The sequence below is a fragment of the Fundulus heteroclitus genome, chromosome 6 (assembly GCF_011125445.2).
Source record: "Fundulus heteroclitus isolate FHET01 chromosome 6, MU-UCD_Fhet_4.1, whole genome shotgun sequence".
NCBI lineage: Eukaryota > Metazoa > Chordata > Actinopteri > Cyprinodontiformes > Fundulidae > Fundulus > Fundulus heteroclitus.
Genome location: NC_046366.1, coordinates 2,462,646 through 2,486,909, shown reverse-complemented (window position 1 = coordinate 2,486,909; position 24,264 = coordinate 2,462,646). Strand labels below are relative to the sequence as shown.

Sequence of the window (24,264 nt, the reverse complement as noted above, 5' to 3'; positions counted from 1 at the left end):
CTAAATATGCAATATGGCATTAGTAAAAATAAATTCTTGGAATATGAACAACTTAAATCTATAATTAGAAATAAATATAAACATATTAATGGTGGTTTACAAATCCCAACTAATTTATTAGAGTTCCTAGATTTAACACCCCCCCCCCCCCCCCCCCCCCAAAACTACTGTGTAAATCATACAGGACACAGACTAAAATAGATGATTCAATATCTCTTCCTATTATGAAATGGGAAGAGGACTTATCAGTCACCTTTGAACAAAACTTCTGGGCTCAGATATGTCTAAGAACTTTCAAATTGACTAGAAACACCAACTTACAACTAATACAATACAAAATCCTTCACAGAGTACACTACACAGGACAAAGATTATTCAAGATGGGTCTGGCACAATCTAATATCTGTCCACACTGCATAGGCAATCATCCTGATAATTATTTTCATGCGTTATGGTTATGCACACCAGTCCAGAGGTTCTGGACACAGATATGTAAGGACTTATCAAAGTGCTTGAGCTGTAAGATTACACCATCCCCATCAGTTTGCCTGCTCGGTAATTTTGAGGAAAGTCCTCTGGAAAAAGAAATAGTTTACATGGTTTTCACTGCATTATGTATTGCAAAGAAAACTATCCTCATGAATTGGAAAAGTAAACAAAATCTCAGTATCAATCAGTATAGAGATCTTTTGTTGGATCATATTAATCTTGAGACAGCATCTGCTTCCACATCTGATTGGTCTTTTTGGGCTCCTTTGATTAGCACTATCACTTAGTGGAATGGGGGCGGGTGGGTTGCTTCCTGCAGGGCGTAGTGGCTGGATGGAGGGGTTCCTGGGGCTCTGGGGGCACTTGCAGTAGGGCGCCTGGTGGATCTGACTCCAGGGTCTGTTGCCCCCATATGGGAGGAGCTTGGGAGGCCTACGGGCGGCCTACAGCAGCCGCTTGCGACGCTCTTGGGGAGCTGCGTGGTGACGGACGTGGGTTACTGACCTGGTAGCTGTGCTGCCGCTGGGTGGGGCCGGGGTTGGTCTGGGGGCCAGGGGTCCCTGGAGCACGCCGCCCTAGGGGGTTCCGGTTCCGGGGGGTGTGCCGCTTTTGGTTTGGGCTGGCGCTCGCCCGGGTGTCTGCCCCTGCACGGGGCCTCTGGTGCGCTGGGGGGCCTCGGGGCCTGTTGAGCTGGTAGGGGGGCATGGTCATTAACATCTCAGGGTGCTCTTCTCCTTCATTGGATTGGCACTCTGCTAGAGGGGGGAGGGGGAGTAGGGACTTACCCAGCCTGGATGTCTACTGACGAATGCATGGTGAGTTGTTTGAATGTTAGTGTTGGGGAGGGATTAAATGTACGGGTGGGGGGGGATGGACGTTCTGGTGGGCTTGTGTCTGGCCCCCTGTCCCGGTCCTGGTCCGTGTCGTCTCCCCGTGTGGGTTTCGCTTGGGGGGTGGGGTTTGGGATGGCTCGTGCGGGCTGGCTGGCAAGGGTCCCCCCCTCTTATTTATTAACTTTTTTTTGGGGGGGCACTATAGCGAAATGTGTTTGCTCCACTTGTAAAAGCAAAATCTGTCGAGCTCTATCTGGCATTGAGACATCAATTCCTATTGCCACATTGCTAGACAGGACACTGGAAAAAAAATACATATATATATATATATATATATATAATTGTCCAGGCAATAATAAACATTTTATTGAATCATCAAAATGAACAAGAATAATCATATGAAACGCAGTATCACCTTATAGGCATATATAATTTTTTAATTGACCTACTGATATAAATTGACTTTACAGTGTTCTAATGAATTGAAACATACCTGAAATTGCACTGAAAATAATGTGACGTTATTGACATGGAAGTCGAGCAAACATATGCTCCAGTCAGTTGGCTTACTACTTAACTTGTGTCAGTGCCGAATGCTGAAGTGATCGAGAGCACAGAAGTGGGTCTTTACTGGAGGTGGGCCCCTGAATGTAGCTCTGCCTAGGGCCCCATGCTGCCTTCCACTGCACCGCTTCAAAATGCAACCATCTGAGTTTCTTTTGGTATAATCTCGCCTATTAAACGTTAACTGGCCAGCATAAACAAGAAGGAAAGGGAAGCGGTGTTATGCAAGATGACAAACCGCCTGCAGTAATGGTGTTTTCCTGTGGGTTGATCTCTGCAGCACCCACGCCCCTGCTGCTCTGGGCCAAGGTTAAAGGGTTAAAGTCCTCAAAGAGCCCGCCGGCAGCCAGGGCGCTGCACTCATGCCCAAACGGGATTCATTCCTTCAATCTCTGATCATCTGAAATAGACCAGCCCGTGTTACAGCTGCGTGAAGCTACTGGAAGATTTCCACGTAAAACCGGAAGCCAGGTGATTTTCTTGCCTTTATACAATCTTCGATTCTCATTAAAGTGTCGAATATTTCTTCTGTTACATAAATATGGGGCTAATCTTCACACAGTACGCACAACAATGGTAGCTTGAAATAATAATAATAATAATAAAATAATAAAATAAACGGGCTACAGGTTGTGGATTTCGAAGGCTTTTATTATGAAAGGCTGAGAGGAACACACGCTGCTACATGTTTTGGTGGTCTTCTCTGTGTTGACTTGTTGCCCCGCTGTCAGGTAAGTAAATCCTAATGTGTTCAAAGTTTGTGATCCAGAGCTGCTAAACAATGAGCTGCTGCTGAAAGGCCGTCAGTTTTCAGGTTCTGTGAGTTAGCCGTAAGGCTGGATTGTAGGAGGAGGTGGAAGTTGAACAGAAACTACCTACAGCCGTGTTTTCATCTAGAAGTTGACGTTCCGCGGTTCGGGAGAAAGTTCGTGGACGCTGTTTATATGTTGCGTTCAGTGTCCGGCAACAGCTAAACAGGGCGAGAGGCGAATGTTCGGATATGCGGAGCCCAATCAGAGATCAGACCAATAAATGCTTAAATCTATCAAAGGAACGTCATTAAGAAAGCATCTTCTGCTGAAGAAAAAGCAGTCCTCTAATTCTGAAGGACGTAATGAAGGTGTGGCATGATGCATTAATGTCTGTCACCATCCGACACCAAGAAATCCATTTCGGGCAGAGATGCACTGATCGGAGATTTTACGGCCGATTCGGGATCAACGATCTTTAGAAGCAAAATATCAGTTTGAGCCAATCTGCTTTCCTCTTAATTTAAGAGCTATTAATTAAAATAAGATATTTTTCAAAAATAAAAACTGATTCAGGAAACACTGACTGGCTATAGTTTGAGAGCCCTCTCTGCATTAAACGTACCAAACACTACTGACTTTTCAGGATTCCCTCAAATGTGATTCTTTTGCTAGGAATTTCTGTTATCGGTTTCCTTAAGTTTTAAGTGTTTGATTTTGAATTCATTCCATTAAAGTAAGAACACAGGGGCCTAAAAAGAAATGGGTGGGCCAAAAAATTATAGTGGAAAGTAAGTTTATTTGTAAGTTGCAGGTTTGAAAGTTCAATATGAAGAAGATACAGGCTGAGGGGAAGGAGAAAAGACTTCTCTGTTCAAGTGAACATCCTTAAATTAACAGCGGAAAAAAATAACCAGCATTACCTCTGTAAGATGATTTTAGAGCCACAAACACGGCAGAGTAGCTTCTGGATCATTTAAACTGCGGCAGCCTGTCAAAGTCACTCTTTCAGTTTCTGAACTCAACTTTACTAAAAAGTGCAAATACAAGGGAAATAATGTCTGGTCAGGGTGAAGGATGACAAATGTGTTGCTGTGAAAGGTGACGACAAAGGTTATGAAACGTAACAATCTGCAAGCAGATCAGAGGAAAGCTCAGCAGCTGGATCACGCGTAAAGACGCAGCGGAGCAACCGCCAACCGTATTTACCCCTTTGTGTTTAATAAAAGACAAGAAAATAGCAGCAGTTTTCCATTAATTAAAAAAAACGGTTTTGTGTGTCCTGGGCATCTGGATCGATGATGCGATGGCAGCCATTACTTACGAATGCCGAAGGCTGAGTTTGAAGTTGTTCTCCGAGCAGATGTTTCATTTTTGTGCTCCAAGCGGACCCAGTGAGGCAGTGACTCCTGCTTTGCCTTTAACCTATTAGCATTAGTCTTAAGCCTACAGGAAATGGCAATATAGGAAATAGCACTTTTATGTCCTATCCCCAAATTCTATGAGTATAGGCGCAACTGAAAAACTTTTCAGTTCTGCAAAGTGTGCAAGGGATAAACATTGTGGGGAAAATGCATAAATACAAACTGCGTAGCGCTCTTTTTACAGAGGGAGGAAGAGGAAGGGGTCTGGGCTGAAGCTCCCAATGTTACAACACCCTAAAAATGCCCCTTACAAGTACGCACTGACATGACCGTGTGACTAAATTGAGTATGTGCACCTGAATTCAAGCACGAGGCGACGCAGCAACCCACAGTGCACCTACCCCAAAATTCAATCCGCCGCTCTTCTGTTTCTCTGTGCCCCCTAAGAGGAAAGTATCGTTTGGCAATATCCATTTTACTTTTCTTATGACAGGCTAAATAACCTGCTTTTAAATTTTGATTGTCTAACTTTACATGTAACACCCCATATGTCTGGAAAAGCAAAGACTAACATGTAGGATGATAGTTATCTCCGGTGCCTAAAACCCAAAGAACCAAGGCTGATCCAAAGAATACTCCCAAGGTATTACACCCTGAGGCTGAAATGGAAATGTTCAGAAACGTCTTTTTCCAACACTTGAATTTAATCCTGAAAAGGAACTCTAAAGTTGGAAAAATCTTTAGACCACTTTAGGAATTTGGGTGGAAAAACATGCCTATGTTGAAATAATCCTGCTACAGATGTAGGAGAAAATGTTGTTTTAACCATGTTCTTTATCTTGGAGGATGACTTCCACATTGACAGATGACCTCATGGAAGAGGAGGAGGAAGATGAAGAGAGTTGCTTTAACCCTACGGAGGTGAAAATGAGTCAGATAGTCATGCCCTGCCACTGTAACCATCGGCAGGAGCTGAGTGTGGGGCAGCTGCTTAAATGGATGGACTCCACTGCCTGCCTCTCAGGTGTGTAGCTTTATTAGAAAAGAAAATGGTTGTTGTAAATGCCTGCTGTCGGCAAAGCTAATCCAGACAGGAAATGACTCTTGTTTCGTGTGAACAGCTGAGAGGCATGCTGGAAGTCTCTGTGTCACCGCCTCTATGGATGACATCCACTTCGAACACACCATCAGGTAACCGCAAGGCCATTTGTGTCTGAGACTTATTGGAGAGAAAATACTCATCCGTCTTCTCTGTGTCCTCAGCGTGGGTCAAGTGGTGAACATCAGGGCAAAGGTCAACAGAGCCTTTAACACCAGTATGGAGGTCAGTAAAGCTGCCAGTATGGGTCAGGAGAAGGCTGAATTTCATTGTCAAACAACGTTGGAATGATCTAAAATACTCCCAGTGGGCAAAGAGTGCTAATAGCATGTCATCATGCTGAGATGTTTTGTCACCTGTGCTTAAAGTGGTAGCGTACAATAAATACATTTTCATTAAAACACATTTTATCTTCTCACAAAGATGATCTAAGTAAACAAACTATTTTGTTTGGCAGTTTGGGAAAACAAAGCTTTTCAAAGGAGCCGGGCCCTAAATGGAACTTATTGCTCCCTACAGCTAATAACTGGTCGTTACACCTTTGGCAGCAACAACTAAGCGCTGCAATAACTGAAAATGATTGTTTAAACATCGCTGTGGAGGAACCTTGAGCCACTCTTCTTGGCAGAATTGTGTCTTTCTGGCGAGGAGTCGGACTTTGAGGCGTGGCCACACCCACACGTTTTCATGCAGGAAAAAGCTTTTGATAACTTTTGACCTCCGATGCTTTAAGAGTATACCGAGCCATTGAAGTCTGCCAGTCACAAGCTCTAGGAGTTCGCTCAGATACGACATGACTAAAAGGGACAAAATGGGGTGTTCATTGATCACACCCAGTCGGTACTCAAATGTCTTAGCCCCTGCCGTTCCGTTACTTCCATTAGGCACAAACTTTCAAATAAACACCCTAAGCATGACTCAAACTCAGAGTTAGACTTTAGCACTTTTATCTAAAAAAGCTGGGCCCCTTGCTGCCCATCACACAAGTTCCAGGAGCAAAAAGAGGGAGAACAAAGGAATTTACAAGTATTTATCTTATTGTATTTTAGGTTGCTCCAGTACTAACTCCTCACAGCCTATTTCTAATTAAACTTTAACGTTTAGCAAAGGGTTTCCCGATTTAAACAACAATCCATAACAGTTGCTTTGCCCTAAAATGGCTGACTTCCTGTGGGGTTTGGACCACGGCTTTAGGAGACTTTTTTGTAGGTCCTGAGAAGTTGCATATGTGTTCTGAATTTCATAATCCTCGGTCATAGCTGGGATTGGGGCTGATTCTTTTAGTGCTTCAATCACCAGACATTTCACTACATATCTCTCACGGCCAGGATTGCATTAATCCAGCCGCATTGGAGGGGTGTGAAGCATGTTAAAGCATCTCAGTCTTACTTTTCCACCTGTGATTTGGAGGATGGTTTGCATTTCAAGAGCGTGGTTTCCTCCAATGTGTGATGTCCTAGGTGGGTATCCACGTGAGCTGTGAAGACCTGTTCTCTGATCGCCACTGGAGGGTGTGCCATTCCTACGCCACGTTTGTGACCCAGCGAACAAACACTGGACAAAAGGTACGTGTGGGGAGGAATTGCATGCCAAATACTTTTTGAGGTTAATTTTAGGTGCTACATTGGACATTAGCTGTAAGCAATGCTGCAGAACAGCACAGTAGGTAAATCAGATCAGCATCTTAAGACCTATGAATAAACATTGGAGTTAAAAGTGGATCTGGTTACTAGCAGCCTATCATAAAGAGAAATGATCCAAACCTTCATAAATGCCATACATTGATATTTTAGCAACAAGACAATTTCCAACAAACGACTGCGTGTTTAAATGCCAAGAGTTCTAGATGTTTTTCCTTTGTTGTCGATGTAATTCTTTGGACCTGACATTACCCCCCCCCCCCCATTAAATTATAGTTAACTAATTTTTGACACCTTCTTCACAGTATGCTGCATGTATATGGACAGAACAGAAAATGTGAAAAAAGCAGCTAAAGCCCAAATAAAATCTTTAAAAGACTTTTGATCAGTCAATCAAAACCTCTTCAAAATATTTCTAAAAGATCATTTAGAATTTCAAAGGAGGTCTGCTTTTAGACCTGCACAGTGCTGCAGATGAGTGTTTTAGCGCTGACAACACCCTGCCTGGGTGTTAGTGAGCCTTGAGAGGGTCGTAATAAATATGGTTGCCTGAAAATATGGATGCGTTGCTTCGCAGGTGACGCTGAGGCCCGTTGTTCCTCAGAGTCAGCAGGAGCACGTGGAATACAGCGTGGCAGCTGAGCGAAGACGGGTCCGGATGCTGCACAGTGACATCATCAAAGAACTCCTCTCCAGTGGCTCTGTAGAGCAGGGTAGGTGTGATGCATAGGGCAGCAGCCCTGTGCCCTTTATGCAGCAAGTCTGAAGGTGTTTATATGAAAGTAAAGGAAAGTAGCTGGATGCAGGACCCTCCATCTGTACACACAAGGCTGAATGATCAGAGAGCGGACGACTTCTTGTGCTTGTTGCCATGGGCATTTTGGGGAAGCATGTAGAGAATCCCCCCTGTGCACCTATACAACACGATTCCAGTTAAAATGCCCAAATGACTGCTGCTCTTGTTCTCAAAGTATGGATGCACTGTTTGAGAGTGTTTTGTTTTTGCATATCAGCTGACAGCTCTGCAGTGTGCAGCGGGATGGCAGCAGAGAAGACCAGGGTGGAGAGCGTTGAACTGGTTCTACCTCCACATGCAAACCACCAGGTAAATCATTTGCTTTCATTTGTTTAACCATTTGTTTATCCAAGTGTCAAAGAACGGATAATACACGATATTGTTTAATTCCAATGAAGAGCCACAGATGCTGCTCTTCTGGGGAAGGTTTATCACATTAAAGTTTCATTCCTAATGACTGGCAAAATCATCAAAAGTGTCACCCCATAGATGCTTTTTGAGGGATGTTTTTGGAAATGTGACTCTTGTTAATGAATTCTAAATATTTTGGTAATATTGCAGTTTGAATTTCACTCATGGCATCATTGACTGTTTAAATCTCATCTGTATTCAGGTGAATACGTTTGGGGGACAGATCATGGCCTGGATGGTGAATGTAGCAACAATTGCTGCCAGGTAACTGCTCACACTGGTTCATTGTTGTATTCTATTTTGTCTTTATAAAAACGAGTCTTTTCAGTTTGACAGAGATGGTCAAACTATTGTTAAATGCATGGAGACAACGGGTGGAGAGAGACTATGAAGCCTTGAGTTAGATTCATGACTTTACAGAGGTTTAACAAATATGGATACAGTTCATATATGCCAGATATGGAATACTGGTTTTCAGGTACTTTTCAATAAGTTACAGTATCATTTAAAAAAGCTAATTTATTTCTGCATTCAAAACCCCTGTTATATAGACTCCTTGCAGGATGATGGAATTTAATCTTTTTTTTTTTAAGAATTTGTTTTGATGAATTGTGGTTAATAAAAACCCAGAATCCAGTTTCTCTGATGATTAGGCATGAAACACAAGGCCATCAAAGAAGCTGTGTTATGTCCATGTTATGGGCTGCACAATCATGGGGAAAACTGCTGACTTGGCAGTTGTTCAGCATACAGTCATTAACAATGTCTACAGGGACGGGAAGCCACAAAATATTATTGTGAAAGAAGCTGTCTTCTGACAATGATGCATGTGAGCATGTTGATGGAAAATTCAGTGGAAGTAAAAATTGTGGCAGAAAAAGGTTTGAGACCCATAGGCAGTGTTCCTATTCAGTTTTAGAAAGCACAGAACATGTTTTTGTTCTTTTCCAATTCTGGATTAATGTGGAAAAAAGAAAAGAAAATATGAAACTGAATGTGTTTCCAAACTCTTTTGTGTGTTTAAAATCTAAAACCATTCTTGATGTACAAATAAGATGGAGCCCAAAATCAGCACCTCACTTGGCATGTATGCTATAAGAAGAAAGGCCTTGGGAAAACCTCAATAATTAAACGCCAGCTTCATATTCTTATAGATCATTGTTTAAGCCCAAGGCCTTTTATGGAATTAGTGTTTACGTTTTTAACATCTAATCTGGATCTGAGTAACACTATATTTTAGCCCTGAATCTGGATTCTCAAACCAAAGTTTATCCTTATTTTTACAAAACAAGAATATTTTATTAGAAAAGACTCAAACCCACAGATAAACATCATAAGCATTAATGGAAAATGTTTAAAAAAGTGCTTGGTTTTGTTTGCTCTTTGAACTATTGTTCACCGTTTTTACTCTTGTAGCTCAGTGTTTACGTTGTTTTTGAGGATACAGAACGTCCACATGTTAGAAATGTACTGTAAATTTTCAATTCAATTTTATTTATATAGTGCCAATTCGTGAAACATGTCATCTCAAGGCACTTTACAAAGTCAAATTCAATCATATTATACAGATTGGTCAAAAATTTCCTATATAAGGGAACCAGTTGATTGCATCAAAGTCCCGACAAGCAGCATTCACTCCTGGAGAAGCGTAGAGCCACAGGGAGAATCGTCTGCATTGTCCATGGCTTTGCAGCAAAGTCGACTGCAGTCAAAGTAATTGATTGGATTCATCAGGATTTATGGATAAATATAGTTGAGTGTCATCAGTATAACAGTGGAAATAAATCCCATGCTGTCTGATAATTTTGCCAATCGAAGCATATATATAGTAAAGAGAATTGGTCCAAGGACTGAACCCTGTGGTACTCCACAGGTGAACATAGAGTTTGAGGAGGATTTATTATTAACATGGACAAACTGGAATCTGTCCGACAGATAAACCAGCCAAATGCTTTCCCCTTAATCCCTACAGTATACTCAAGTCTTTGTAGGAGAATATTGTGATCAACTGTATCAAATGCAGCACTGAGATCTAACAGGACAAGTACAGACACAAGTCCATTATCTGAGGCCATGAGAATATCATTAGTGACCTTCACCAGAGCTGTTTCAGTGCTAAGATGAGATCTGAAGCCTGACTGACACTCCTCAAGTAGGTCATTACTTTGTAAATGTTCACAAAGTTGATTAGCAACTACTTTCTCAAGGATAAAAAAAGAAGATTAGATATAGGTCTGTAGTTTACTAACTCATCTTGATCAAGAGATGGTTTCTTAAGTAAAGGTTTAATAACAGCTACTTTAAAAGCCTGTGGTACATATCCATTTACCAAGGACAGATTAACCATGTCTAAAATAGGGCCACTGATCAATGGGAATATCTCTTTAAACAACTTGGTTGGGATTGGGTCTAACATACAGGTAGAAGGTTTAGATGAAGCTAGAATTTTAGATAGCTCAGAAAGCTCTACTGCTTCTAAACAGTTCCGACACTGCGCAGGTTCTAAAGATTCCTCCAACGCTGCGTCACTTACTGAGGATGAGGTAATAATGTTTGGGAGGATGCCAATTATTTTATTTTTTAATGGAATCAATTTTATTTATGAAGAATCCCATAAAATCGTTACTACTTAGAGCTAAGGGAATGGATGGATCAACAGAGCTGTGACTCTGTGTAAGTTTGGCAACATTACTGAAGAGAAATCTAGGATTATTTTTGTTCTCCTCAATTAATGATGAAAAATATGCTGCTCTAACTCTGCAAAGGGTCTGGTTATACAACAATAGACTGTCCCTCCAGATTAGGTAGGATTCCTCTTGGTGTGTAGAGCGCCATTTTCTCTCCAATTTCCTAACATTGTGCTTCAAGGAACGCAGCTCTGAATTAAACCAGGGAGCCATCTTCCTGTGAATAATCACCTTCTTTTTCAAGGGAGCTACATTGTCTAATGCAGAACACAATGACGAAGTCACACCATTAACAAAGACATCTATTTGTGAATGGGAAGAAACAACATTGCTGCTATCTGCAGGGTATTTCTGCAATACTGACATATTGAGATATTAAGAGGGGGGCAGACTCTTTAAAGTTTGATGCAGCATTGTCCGATAAGGATCTACTATAATGCAACCTTCTTTTGGGGGTGGAGAACTCAGTTATATTAAACTCAAATGTTATTAAAAAATTATCAGATAGGACAGGGTTGTGAGGAAATACTGTTAATTCTTCACAATCAATGCCATATGTCAGCACAAGGTCTAAAGTATGGAGCCAAGAGTGTGTCGGTTTATGCAATTTTTGAGCAAAACCAATTGAATCTAGGATAGTTTTAAAGGCTATGCTAAAGTTATCACATTCTGTGTCAACATGAATGTTGAAATCCCCCACTATAATAACCTTGTCAGTGTTTATCACCAAATCAGATAAGAAGTCTGACAACTGATCCAAAAACTGAGAGTAAGGGCCCGGTGGATGATACAAAACAACAAACAGAAGAGGTTTTATTGCTTTGCAGTTTGGATGAGGGAAACTGAGGGTTAAATGTTCAAAAGAACTGTAGTTATTAATTGGCCTGGGACTAATTAATAAATCAGACTGAAAGATGGTTGCCACTCCTCCTCCTCTTCCCACAGATCTGGGAATGTGGAAATTTGAAAATTGGAGGGATTTGACTCATTTATACTAATGTAGTCCTCTTGTAGCCAGGTTTCTGTGAGACAAAATAAATCAATCTGTTTATCAGAAATCAATTAATTAACTAACAAAGTCTTTGGAGGGAGAGACCTTATATTTAATAGACCACATTTAATTGTTTTATTTTTTGGTTCAAAGTGAGCGGTATATATTTTTATCAGATTTTTATGATTTGTTCCTTTTTAGATCAGTTTTTGATCTGTTAAGTTTTGGCCGTGGGAAAGACACCATCTCAATAGGGTAATGGGTGGGTAACAGTACAGAAGCTGCAGAAAGGTGTGTTAAACTACGTCTCTGCTTCCTGGTCTGGACCCTGGGTTGTCAGCATTTAGGAGAACTAATAAATATTTGTACTTGGACAAAAAAAAACCCTGAAAATTTATTCAATTTTATTTATATAACACTAATTCACAACACATGTCATATCAAGGCACTTTACAAATTCAATCAAACCATAAAGAAAGATTGAAAGATCTAAACATTTAGTCTGGAGAAGTCTGGAATTTCATGATGGACGTAGTGCGGGATCCCTAAAGAGGATTGTCCACTTACCTGGACAATCCAAAGGGGTAACCACAACCTTGAGAAGATTGGGAAGCAAAGCCTATTCAAGAGTTTGCCGGAGCTTCACCAGGAGTGGACCAAGGCTGGAGTCAAAGCTTCAAGATCTACTGCACACAAATTTATTCAGGGCATGGGCTACCCCATCTATCACTCTTCTGTTAAGCTGCTCCTAAACCAAAATGGGTCTGGCTTAGAGCTATGTGGTCCAAACTTGGAAGTAAATTCTACATTTTATTTAAGAATCAGTTATCCTCATCCTGCAAACTGACAGTTTCCCATTAATGTATTTGAGGGCATCAGTTATTTTTTCCTGTTGCTTAAAACTGAACTATGGTTGTTGTTTGAACAGAATACAAAAGGAGGGCTATGCTTTGAAAATTACCAAACCCGAAATACACTAGAAACAAAGTGTTTTCAAGCACCTGTTACATGTGGACATTAAAAAGTTGCCATTAGCCTGAACATAATAATATTTTGCTCTCAGTAAAGTCCAATAGAGGCTTTCTGCATTTTTGTTCTAATGTAAATATGTTTCTGTTTATTCTCCCTGTTGTCAATGCAGTCGTTTGTGTCAGGCTCATCCAACTCTTAGGACCATTGACATGTTCACCTTCAGAGGACCCTCTCAGGTTGGAGACAGACTGCTGCTGAGGGCCATAGTCAACAATGCCTTCAAAAACAGGTACCAAGGAATTAAAAGACAGAAGTGGCTTCTTTTGTCCCTTTTTAGCATTAAGAATACAGAATCAGCTCAGACAGTGTGAACACTGTGTGTGGATAGCGTGAAGGCTCATGATGCGAGCAAAGAAGGGAAAAACTATTGAGTGACTTTGATGCTAATAGAGCTGATCATTCCTTGCAGCCTGGAGGTGGGGGTACGAGCAGAAGCCTACCAAGAGGAGGGGCCTAACCGGCACATAAACTCAGCCTTCATGATTTTTGAGGTTCTTGACGATGGTGGGAAGCCGTCTCCTCTTCCACGGATACGACCAGAACCCGTGGTGAGTTAGCTATGCAGTCCATTAACCTTAGAAAACAGCAGCTGATCACTGATTATAATTCATTCTCTGTGTTGTAACATTGAGTTGACTCAGATAAGTGATCCATTTAAGGTATACTGATAGAGTCTTCAATAAGTGTATCCTGATAATTGTTTTACAATGCAATGCTCTGCTGGGAAACACTGGATTTGGCATTGATGCTGGTATCATACATGCCACCCTCTTAACCACGACTGTTGACTGCAAGCTTCCCTCTCATGTCAAAATCACTTCTCAAAAGCAACATCCTTCTTTCAACACTCTTTTTAAAAGACTGGTAATGGCGATAAAGGCCTCCAAAATCCTCAAACCTCTGCCTAGTCAAACTCCACAGGGTTGAATTTAAGTAGTTTTGCAAAACGATGTATTTTAATGTGTACTCTTGATTTTGAAAGTTGCAGATGAAGTTCCCAATTCTTTGAAGTTTGTATTACAACTTTTAAAAGCACCTGGCATTATATTAACTGTATAAATCAGGGTTCCCACGGGTCCTTGAAATCCTTGAAAGTTTGTGAATCTGAAAAAAATAAATTCAAGGCCCTTGAAAGTTCTTGAAAACAGCCAAAAAAATACCTTATCCTTATAAGTCCTTGAATTTTTTTGTGGGGTTGAAAGTTCACATGACGACTAATGTGTCATTATTTTACTACCACACGATCTTTTAAAATTATGTTGATTCCGCAGACTTTTAATTTGCAAAAGTACGTTCGCTCTTCTTCGTTTGTTGGTAGGCTACGGTTTAGGCCTACGTGCATCCAATAGGTTACATTCACGCAGTGTTGCCAACTCAGCGACTTTGTCGCTATATTTAGCGACTTTTCAGACCCATCCAGCGACTCTTTTTCAAAAAAGCTACTAGCAACTAATCTAGCGACTTTTGGAGACTCTTACGTGAAAGCACGTATTGTTCATACTCTTGTCCTCCAGCGGCAGGTGATGCCGTGGGGCGCCTCCCCCGTCCCAACCCTGTTCTCCCGCTACCGCAGGAGTCCCTCTCAGCGCTGCAGTCAGAGTCACAGCATGTTAACCCTCAGCGTCCAGACTGCAAATGAAGCGCGCATGCGCCGGGATTGATGGCGCAGTTTGATCATAAATAACTGAATTTGAAATATTTTATCTTAAATAAATAACGCCATTTGATTCACACAGCCACATGTTCGTGTTTTACCGTGATTTGTAGGATACTTAGTGAACCACAAGAGAAAAAAGAAAATGTTAAAAAAAGTTGAAAACAAAATATTCGTAACTCCGCCATAGTGTCTCTTTATGGTTCATTTTGCTGGTCTCAAACCCGGGTAAAGGAGGAGGGTTAGTAAAATGCACTGAAATTGTCTTTAACGAAGGTAACAAAAGCCTGAGAATGATTCAAATATATCTCTGAGCAGCTTTCTGGCAACCGTGGCACTTTAAACAGAAGTCAAAAAACTAGCTTAATCAAAGATGAAAGTAAGTGAAACAAATTGATATAATTCTGAACATCTCAATGCTGCACTTTTTTCCATAAAATTCCATGAAACGGTAGGCTAATGTACATCTTATATGTAATGTAGTATGGCATAGCCATGTGCTGTGGATATAAATGTAGGCTATGAATATGATCAATATCAATGTAGGCTATAAATTAAGTCCACTTTCTTGCATTGCATCTGACCCAACAACTTCTATGCCGTTTAGTCTTTTATTGAATTTGCACTGTATTAAAATATGATAACCTATTCAGCGGTCACAGTAGGTAAATGCCGCCACGTGTGGTCCTTGAATTTGAGGAAATTGGTCCTGGAAAGTCCTTGAAAGGTCCTTGAATTTGATGTTCAACAAGGTGTGGGAACCCTGATAAATGTTGGTAATGTTGATGGTTTATCTGAACAAAGCTGTGTAGACTGGTTGTAAAAGATGTTGTGTGGAAATTATCTCCAGTCATAAACCTTTTGAAGTTCAGATATTATTGTTGGTCGATGTAGCTCTTATCACGCTGTAAGATTCCTGCATGGTTCACTCACTCAGAAGATGCAGTTGTAAAGGCAACTTGATTTGCGAGCTTCTATAATTAGATCGTAGCATTATCAGCAAGACAAACGCAGCCGACCTTTTCATCACGCCCCATAATCCTCATCATCCAATAAACAATTGGTCCAGACTGTGAAAGCAAGTCTCTGATTCCCCCAGGGTTAAAGAAATGCCTGAAGTCAGATGGAAAAAAAAAAACAGTTGTTTATTTACCGTGTGTGTGTGTGTGTGTGTGTGTGTGTGTGTGTGTGTGTGTCCTTTATTCATAGGAAGGTGAAAGAAGATGCCAAGAAGCAATAGCCAGGAAAAAAATCCGACTGGACAGGTGAATGTTTGCTTTCTAGAGCTCTGTGTTTGTGAAATTTAGATATTAACAGCTCAGATTAATTTGAAGATACCATTAGGGAATTTAAAATAATCTCAGCCTTCAGCTGTGTTGTTGACACTTTAAATACTAAAATACCACACTCCCATAAGTAGTGTGAAATCATTTTTGACACTGTATCATGCCAGAAAAAGCCCTTCAATGTTTTCCTAATGTGTGTTTCAGGAAGTACATCGTTTCTCGCAAACAGAGCGAGGTTCCTCTGTCTGTTCCCTGGGAGCCCAGGAACCAGGTGAGTTTCAGTCACTCATATTAAACCAGCCAGTTTTTCTTAGTTTATCACTGGTACATACGCATTGTGTCCACAGAGGCCAAACATGCTACAGCTTCTCTCTCTCACAGGGTTATAATGCCACAAAGGTCACCTTGCATCACGTACACAGGATGAACTTAAACATATTTGGCAGAGCTTCGTTCAGACACCCACAACACCTGCTACTCATTTACAGTGTGTCAGCCGTGTTTGCTATTACAGTCCAATACGGGACCCTGAACTGAATAGGGACATGGATTTCATAAAGTTAACATTTACACTATATTTCAATTCAATTTATTTATACAGCATCAATTCGCAATAAATGTCTCAATACACTTTACAAAAAAAGATTTCCATACAAAAATGTGCATTCCATTCAGTTTAATCAAACCAACAGATTACTCTTCCTGGATGTGCTTGTTGCCACCGTGAATAGTCAATTTCAATGTTGTTAACATTGAGCATGCTAGATGCATGTTCCAACATGGTGCACAGTCATGTTGGAACAGGAAAATCCTTCCACAAAGTTGGGTGCATGAAATTGTCCAAAATGTCTTGGTATGCTGCAACATTCAGAGTTCCTTTCACTGGAACTGAAGGGTCCAGCCGAACTCTTGGAAAACAGACCCATATCATAAACCCCCTTCCACCCAACTTTAACCAGAGTGATGGTTTCTTGGCAACTGCCAGACCCAGACTCAGTTGTTGGATGGCCAGACAGAGATGCATTATTCCTCACTGCAGACAACACATCTTCACTGCTCCAGAGTCCAGTGGTAGACTGGTTTAAACCACTGCACCAATCACTTTGCATTTCACTTGGGGATGTAAGGCTTGGACACAGCTTCTCGGCCACGGAGACCCATTCCATGTGACTCTCTTTTCATTGTTGTTGGGCTAATCTGAAGGCCATGTGAAGTTTGGAGGCCTGTAGCTGTTGACTCTAGAGAAAGTTAGAGACCTCAGTGCTCTATGAGCCTGAGCATCCTCTGACTCAATTCTGTGAGTTTAAGTGGGCGAGGTGCTGTGGCTCTCAATCTCTTCCACTTTGTTATTATAACACAAACAGCTGATTGTGAAATATTTAGCATAGATGAAAAGCCATGATTGGACTGTAATATCTAGCTTAATACCAAACTGGAATACTCTGAGCTCCTGAGAGTGATCAGTTCTTTCCTAAGCCTAGCTGCTGGAGTTCATACACCAGAGGTAACAACACCTCAGTTCAAAGATTTGAATGGCCGAGCAAATACCTTTGTCAATGTAGTGTAAGCGCCTAGTTGTGTTCATTTGCTCTGTGACTGTGGCTACGTTCACACTGCAGGTCTTAACGCTCAATTCCGATTTTTTTTGTGAAATCGTATTTCTTTTGCGTGTCCCTTCACATTTCCAAATATATACGACCTGTATGTGATCTCCTGTGTGAACTGAATGCATTCAACTTAAGTGTCCCGCATGTGCACTCGAGGATGCGATGACGTCACACGTAGCAAGCGTCCTCAGTGTTTGCGGAAGTAAACATGGATTATAATGCTGGCGCACATTTTGCAGTCATTCATTTATTTTCTAACCGGAGCTTTCCATCCATTGACTGCTCTCCTCATTGTAGTCCGCTATGGGTGTCGTTTTTCTTCCCGCTTCTGCATAGCAGGACGCAGAATAGTGACTTTTGTCGAGTATCGGTGACGTACAGGTCGGATAAATGCGACATGGCCGTACAGACACAGGTCGCATTTGAAAAGATCAGATATGTATTGGATTCAGGACCACATATCCAAGTGGCCTGGGTCGCATTTTAAAAAATCCGATCTTTGTCGTTCAGACTGTCATAAAAAGATCAGATACAGGTCGCATATGGGCAAAAAAATCGGAATTGGGTCACTTCAGGCTGCAGTGTGAACGTAGCCTTTGATAGGCTTTTTTTATTGACCGAAACACTTAAGTTCATAGAAAGTGTTGAGGACTCTCTGATGACGGAAGGAGAAGAGGGAGAAAAAAGTGTGTCTATCACTATAATATGTTCTCCTGATATAGTCCAGTCCTCTTGGACACTTGTTTTTTTTGTGTACAGTGAGATTATACATATTTAGGTGGTTTGCCAAATCTTAACTTTTCTCCTCAAAAAGCAGACAACAAGCACTTCGAATGAAGCACTTCTATCACCTGAAGAACATTTCCAGGATTAAAGGACTGATGTCTCAGCAGGATCTAGAAAAACTAATCCATGCGTTTATTTTTAGTCAAATTGATTACTGTAACAGTGTTTTCACAGGTCTGCCTAAAAAGTGCATCAGACAGCTGCAGCTGATCCAGAACGCTGCTGCCTGCGTTCTCACTAAGACTAAGAAAGTAGAGCACATCACCCCAGTTCTAAAGTCCTTACACTGGCTCCCTGTATCTCAGAGAATAGACTTTAAAATCCTTCTGGTAGTCTATAAATCCCTAAATGGCTTAGCACCTAAATACAGACTTGTTATCAGTGTATAAACCCTCAGACCACTAAGGTCTTCTGGCTCCAGCCTGCTCTGCATACCTAGAACACGAACCAAACACGGAGAAGCAGCATTTAATTCCTATGCCCTGCTTATCTGGAACAAACTTCCAGAAAACTGTAAAAGAGCAGAAAGCCTGAGTTCCTTTAAATCAAGATTAAAAACACATTTTAGGATTGCCTTCGACTGTTCTAGTTAAACTGTTCTACTGAAACATCACTTGTTTAACTTTTTTAGTCTAACTGTTTTTAATGTTCTATTTTTGTTTTCCTACTTGCTTTTATTCTGTTTTATTTTCCTGTATTTTATTAATGTAAAGCACTTTGCATTGTCTCTGTACTGAATTGTGCTATACAAATAAATTTGCCTTGCCTTGACCCTGGGGCAGTGGCTGTTGGGTAATGGGAACAAAAAGCGTTGAATTTTACTTAACAAGAAGGCAGAGAGTGAGACGTGACACCAGACCAATCAAGCCTCAGTCATTTAGCTGGTTGACTATTGTTGTGAATGCATCACTCAAGCAGTGACTGGTAGTCATGTAGGGTTGCTCTATTCCTCTTTCAGTCCAGTTTACAGGTTAACTGACTCATATGATGGCCTTTTACCTTTTCACTGTGATCGGATCCTCAGCTGAAACTGTGTCATATGCCTTTGATCCTGTAATCCATGTGTTGTATGTCTTTGACAACAGGTGTACCTCAGCTATAACAACGTATCAGCCCTGAAGATGCTGGCAGCCAAGAAGAACTGGCGCCTCAGCACTGAGAAAGATAAGGTTTGGGAACATTTTTGTGTTTAATTGGAATGAGTTTATCTTTCCTGTCTCTCACATGGGCCTGTTTGATTGACAGGATCCTCTGTTCTCAGGTTCGTCTGTACACCCTGGAGCAAAAGTCCATGTTGAGTTTCAGGGTGGAAGCAGAGGTGGATGTTCCTGCTCACAGAGCCTTTTGTCTGCTTGCTGAGCTAAGCAACAGAACAAGTTGGGACACACATTATAAGTAAGGCACACAAACATTTAGCGCACATTGTTAGCTACCGTGACCAGGAACCTGCAGCCATAAAATGAAGTTCAATAGAAAAAAAAAAGAAACTTTCCAGGGTTAGGGTCAGTTAAAATCTGCTGGTGGATGCACTATTTTACCTATTAGGCCCAGTTCACAGCATAACACATTGTAAAGTTTGCACAAGCTACATCTGGTTAACAGGTTCTGTTATCCAGGGGATCATTTACAGTTACTTTATCTTCTGTGAGACCCAAATCAGTTTGTTTACAGAAACATTAAACATAAACTTGTTGCAGAAAATGTATGTATCTGCCCAATGCCAACAAAATGGTCATCCCAGTTTCATAATAACCAAAACTACAATAAACATGCCAGCCCTTATTGCCCATTTGTTGCTTCCCCAAGGATCAGCAGCTCCCCTTGTTGTGGCTCATACATACTACTGCACCGCATTATATATCTTATACATAATATACTACTGCAGCATTTTCAAATACCACTGCTGCAAAACTCCTTGTTTTTTTGATCATGTGATTCAATTCAATAAAATTTTATTTATATAGCGCCAATTCATGATGATACATATAATCTCAAGACACTTTCCAGTCAAATTCAATCAAATCAGACAGATTGGTCAAAAAGTTGACTAGCTAAGGAAATCCAGCAGATTGCATCAAGTCTTGACAAGCAGCATTCACTCCTGGAGAAGCGTAGAGCCACAGGGAGAGTCATCTGCATTGTACATGGCTTTGCTGCAATCCCTCATACTGAGCAAGCATGAAGCGACAGTGGGAAGAAAAACTCCCCATTAACGGGAAGGAAAAACCTCCGGCAGAACCGGGCTCAGTATGAACGGTCATCTGCCTTGACCGACTGGGGTTACAGAAGACAGAGCAGAGACACAACAAGAGAGACAAAAAAGCACAGAAGCACACATTGATCCAGTAATCTGTTCTACATTAGATGGTAATAGCAGGTGATCTGTCTTCTCTGGATGATGTCACAGCTAACAGAACGTCAGACCAGATGTACCTACTATGAAGAAAAAAGAGAGAGAACAAAAAGTTAAAAGCTGAAATGACAACAAGCAATTCAAATTGGACACGTTTGTGACGATAGAGCTCAGACCCATTGTCAGCAGCATTAACTCAGTAACATATAACATTGCTAAACAGCTTGCTAGTATTTTAGCCCCCCCTGGTGGGAAACACACCACATTACATAGAAAACTCCACTTTGCAAACAAAGTCAAACATTTAAAGTTGGCGCCAGGAGAAACTCTGGTGTCGTTTGATGTCACTTCACTTTTTACATGCATACCTACATTAGAGGCAGTAGAAACAGTCAGGAAGCGTCTTCAACAAGACAGTGACCTTAATAACAGGACTAATTTCACTCCGAACCAGATCTGTACCCTACTGGACCTTTGTCTTTCCACAACTATTTCAAGTTCAGTGATCATTTTTATAGACAGAAGCATGGTTGTGCCATGGGATCTCCAGTGTCACCAATTGTAGCCAATCTTTACATCAAAGAAATGGAAAAGAGAGCTTTGGGCACCTTCAGAGGAACACCACCAAGCCACTGGTTTAGATATGTGGATGACACATTTGTCAAAATCCACTTAAAAGAAGTGGAAGCTTTCACAAGACACATCAACTTGGTGGACAACAACATCAAGTTTACCAGAGAGGTTGCCAACGATGCCAACGTATGCATGTGAAAGGGTGTGTGTCTAGGTGCACGTGTAGGAAAGAGCATACGCGTGTGTCCACTGCAGCTGCTGCTTATTGTTCTTATGTGTGTTTTGCTGTGAGACAAATAAGCATGCATGTTAAAATAGTAATGAGTCATACAAGCATGGTGAGTACCCACTACCAGAACCACAAATCAGCGCTCCTACCTAGAGCCGTTTCCTCTCCAGCAGGCACCCACCGCACACCTGTCAATGTGCAGCAGAGGCTGTACCCCCGCAACTCCTTGTGACTTTCTGCTTGGAGCAGCTCAGCGCATTCGCTTTGAGTCGCATATAAAACACTTCAATGTGAATACTTCTTCCCACCGAGCAGATTACTGGGTGACCATGGTCATAGAAACAAAAGCTTTGCGTGCCTGGACCCATGTCCCCAAGTATGTGGGAGGGACTTGATTGTTCAAAAAAGTGATCAGCTCTTTGCCAACGCTCATATTTCAACGCTGTGCATAGCAGTGTTCCGTTAATTTGGTGCATTCAGGGTTTAATTGTTTACTGTAAATTATGCGATTCTGTCCGTGTTTTCCGCATTGTTGAAATTATGGGCCCACAAACTGGCTACTTTATCAATACCTTAGTCACTCCTGCAAGATGGGGAAAAAAAACGTTTACTTGGCTCTGAAACATCAACTTTACACTTTGAGTTGTAGGTACAGGAAGTAGGCTGCTGATGCTGATTGCTGCGTGATGCACAGCTGAGTGAAGGTGGATAGTCTCTGTACGCTGTTTAAAAAGCCTACGGGGGATTTTATCTTCCTGGGGGGGCGGGGGGGCTCAATTTGCCTGGGCGGGCCGCCCAAATAGAGTCTATGTATGGGAAACCCTGCGGTTTCTACCTAACCCTAACCTAAACCTAACTGTCACCTTAGTCCTAGACCTAAGCCCAAGCCCAGAAAAAAGCAACCTTTGTTGTCCTTACTTTACATCAAAGTTCTCACTTCGCTAGTAAAACATCAAAGTTCTCACTTCGCTAGTAAAATGAGCAACACATTTTCTTGCTCAGCTGCAGGTACAAGAATACACACACACGCACACACACACACACACACACACACACACACACACACACACACACACACACACACACACACACACACACACACACACACACACACACACACACTTCACCTGCATTGCCTGCTGGCAGTGGTCAGAGGGCCCAGTGGCGCCGGTGTATGGCAGCGTCACCTCTGTCCATCTGCCCCAGGGCAGCTGTAGCTACTAACATAGCTCACCACCGTCAGGGTGTGAATGTGTGTGTGAATGGGCGAATGACTAAAATTGTAGTGCGAAGCGCTTTGGAGGTTGCCAGACTGGTTAAAGCACTATACAAGTCCAAGCCATTTACCATTTACCATTGGGGTGAGCCTCATTTCCTTTGCCTTCATGATGTAAAAAAACAGCATTCAAAGTTCTTAAAACTTTTAGCCCCATTGATAAACGCCCTCATGCACACCACTGGTTATAATTACTTTCATTACCAGGAAATGTGAGCTGATTCACCGTGTCGACGATGACGACTTTATTTACCGGGTGGTGACACCATCAGTGCATCAAGGTGCCGTTGGGTCCCCCACCTCATCCAGTCAGGGAGACAGGATTCTCCAGGATTTCATCCTTTTGGCCTCTAAAAGGAAGCCATGTGGCCAAGGGTTAGTAGCATGACTACACTGATGAAGTTTATCCACCGCTGTTCTGCAGGGCTGACAGCCAATCTCTTATTTCCTCTGCAGAGATCCTTATGTCATTGCTCTTCGCTCAGTGTCCCTTTCCACCCATCCTCCCTTTGAAGGATATAACAGAGGAGAGGTTCTGTGTGCTGGGTTTACCATACTGGAGACAAATAACAACATGTCATTGGTAAGACGATTGGTCCATCTTTTCCCTTTTGAAAGCTTTTTAGATATAATCTAACTAGAATCCAAACACATGTTTTTTGCTGTTTTCTCCAGGTCAGTTACTATAACCAGGCATCCCCAGAGGTCCTCCCTTACATCTCCACAGACATTGCAGGTCTCTCTTCTTCTTTCTATCACACCTTCTGCTCCTGCAGCCAGTACCTGAGCAGAAACAGACTGCAGCCTGCCGCTGAGGGGCTCGCTGGCACAAATGAAGCCACAGAAACCAACAGTCCCACCCATTTGCTGTCAGAGGCACTGCACAGCACCAAACTGTAGACAGCATGGAGACATTCATGGCCAGTGCATTGGTATGGTGCTTAACACATGGTACATAGTCAAACGTTGCTTTTGTTGGTCTTTTCTGTAAACAGCTTGTTTTTTATGTGTTTCAAATAAACAACTGAAACTTTTGTAAAACTACAAATAGGCCTACATGGCAACAGAAGTAGGATTACCACATCACATCTGCATCCCTCTTCCAACCAAGCATCCAATTTTACATTTTGCCTGTGAACACATAATGCTCTGTGTAAACACTGAGGAGATTCAAATGACAAAAACAAAACTGTTTGACATGATAAGCTGTTGACTTTGGTTGGAAATTGACTTTGTTCTTTTGTTGACTTATGTTCCAAAAATATGTCCATGTCTGATAAATTACACGTCCAAGGACAGAGGATGCTTGCTTTATAGGAATTTTTTTTTTGGTTTTTTTTGCTGTTTTCTTGTTTTAAGCATTTTGGAGTAGTGTCTAGAGAACAAGAAGAATTTGTAGCAATCCTTAATTGTTTTTCGTATCTGCCTATGATGCTGTTTCTGATATAATGCATGATAATCTCCAACACTTCTAAAGATATAGCTTAATATTGATAATGTGTCTCAAAGAAGTATACAACTTCTGTGGTTGTTGGAAATTCATCAACTCTGCTCATCTCAGAGAGTTTTCTACTTTGAATAAAGCTATCCAACTGACCAAGACTTATTTATTAAACATTAAATAACTTAAAACTGTGTGTAATGGCACAACAACTGGAATTTATATAGGGGACAACAGACCAAAGGAGCCTTAATACAAATACACACAGGTTTCTTAGTGCTTTATTTTCCTTCCACTGTGGTTATGCCACTTTGTGTTGATCGATCACATAAAATCACAATGAAAGACATTGAAGTTAGTGATTGCTCTAACTCCATAACTCTGTTGTAACACTGTCGGAGCGA

The 24,264-nt window shown here is 41.5% G+C and overlaps 1 protein-coding gene across 3 annotated transcripts; it reads left to right on the top strand.

Moving 5' to 3' along the window:
- The first annotated feature begins 2,212 nt into the window (after nucleotides 1-2,212).
- LOC105933873 (acyl-coenzyme A thioesterase 11) lies at nucleotides 2,213-24,015 on the top strand. Of its 3 annotated transcripts, none has more exons than XM_012873609.3 (17): nucleotides 2,213-2,357; nucleotides 4,845-5,023; nucleotides 5,121-5,190; nucleotides 5,263-5,323; nucleotides 6,559-6,663; nucleotides 7,316-7,451; nucleotides 7,752-7,843; nucleotides 8,148-8,209; nucleotides 12,765-12,884; nucleotides 13,065-13,203; nucleotides 15,519-15,574; nucleotides 15,800-15,866; nucleotides 19,074-19,157; nucleotides 19,250-19,383; nucleotides 22,627-22,794; nucleotides 22,876-23,002; nucleotides 23,095-24,015. In XM_012873609.3, the coding sequence occupies exons 2-17, from the start codon at nucleotides 4,846-4,848 to the stop codon at nucleotides 23,317-23,319; spliced, it is 1,824 nt and encodes a 607-aa protein (XP_012729063.2). In that variant the 5' UTR covers nucleotides 2,213-2,357; nucleotide 4,845; the 3' UTR covers nucleotides 23,320-24,015. The 3 variants fall into 3 exon arrangements, with proteins under 3 accessions (XP_012729063.2, XP_035993732.1, XP_012729062.2); XM_012873608.3 differs by lacking the exon at nucleotides 2,213-2,357 and adding an exon at nucleotides 2,512-2,617; XM_036137839.1 differs by lacking the exons at nucleotides 2,213-2,357; nucleotides 22,876-23,002; nucleotides 23,095-24,015 and adding an exon at nucleotides 2,511-2,617 and having other exon boundaries at nucleotides 19,234-19,383; nucleotides 22,627-22,749.
- The last annotated feature ends 249 nt before the right edge of the window (nucleotides 24,016-24,264 follow it).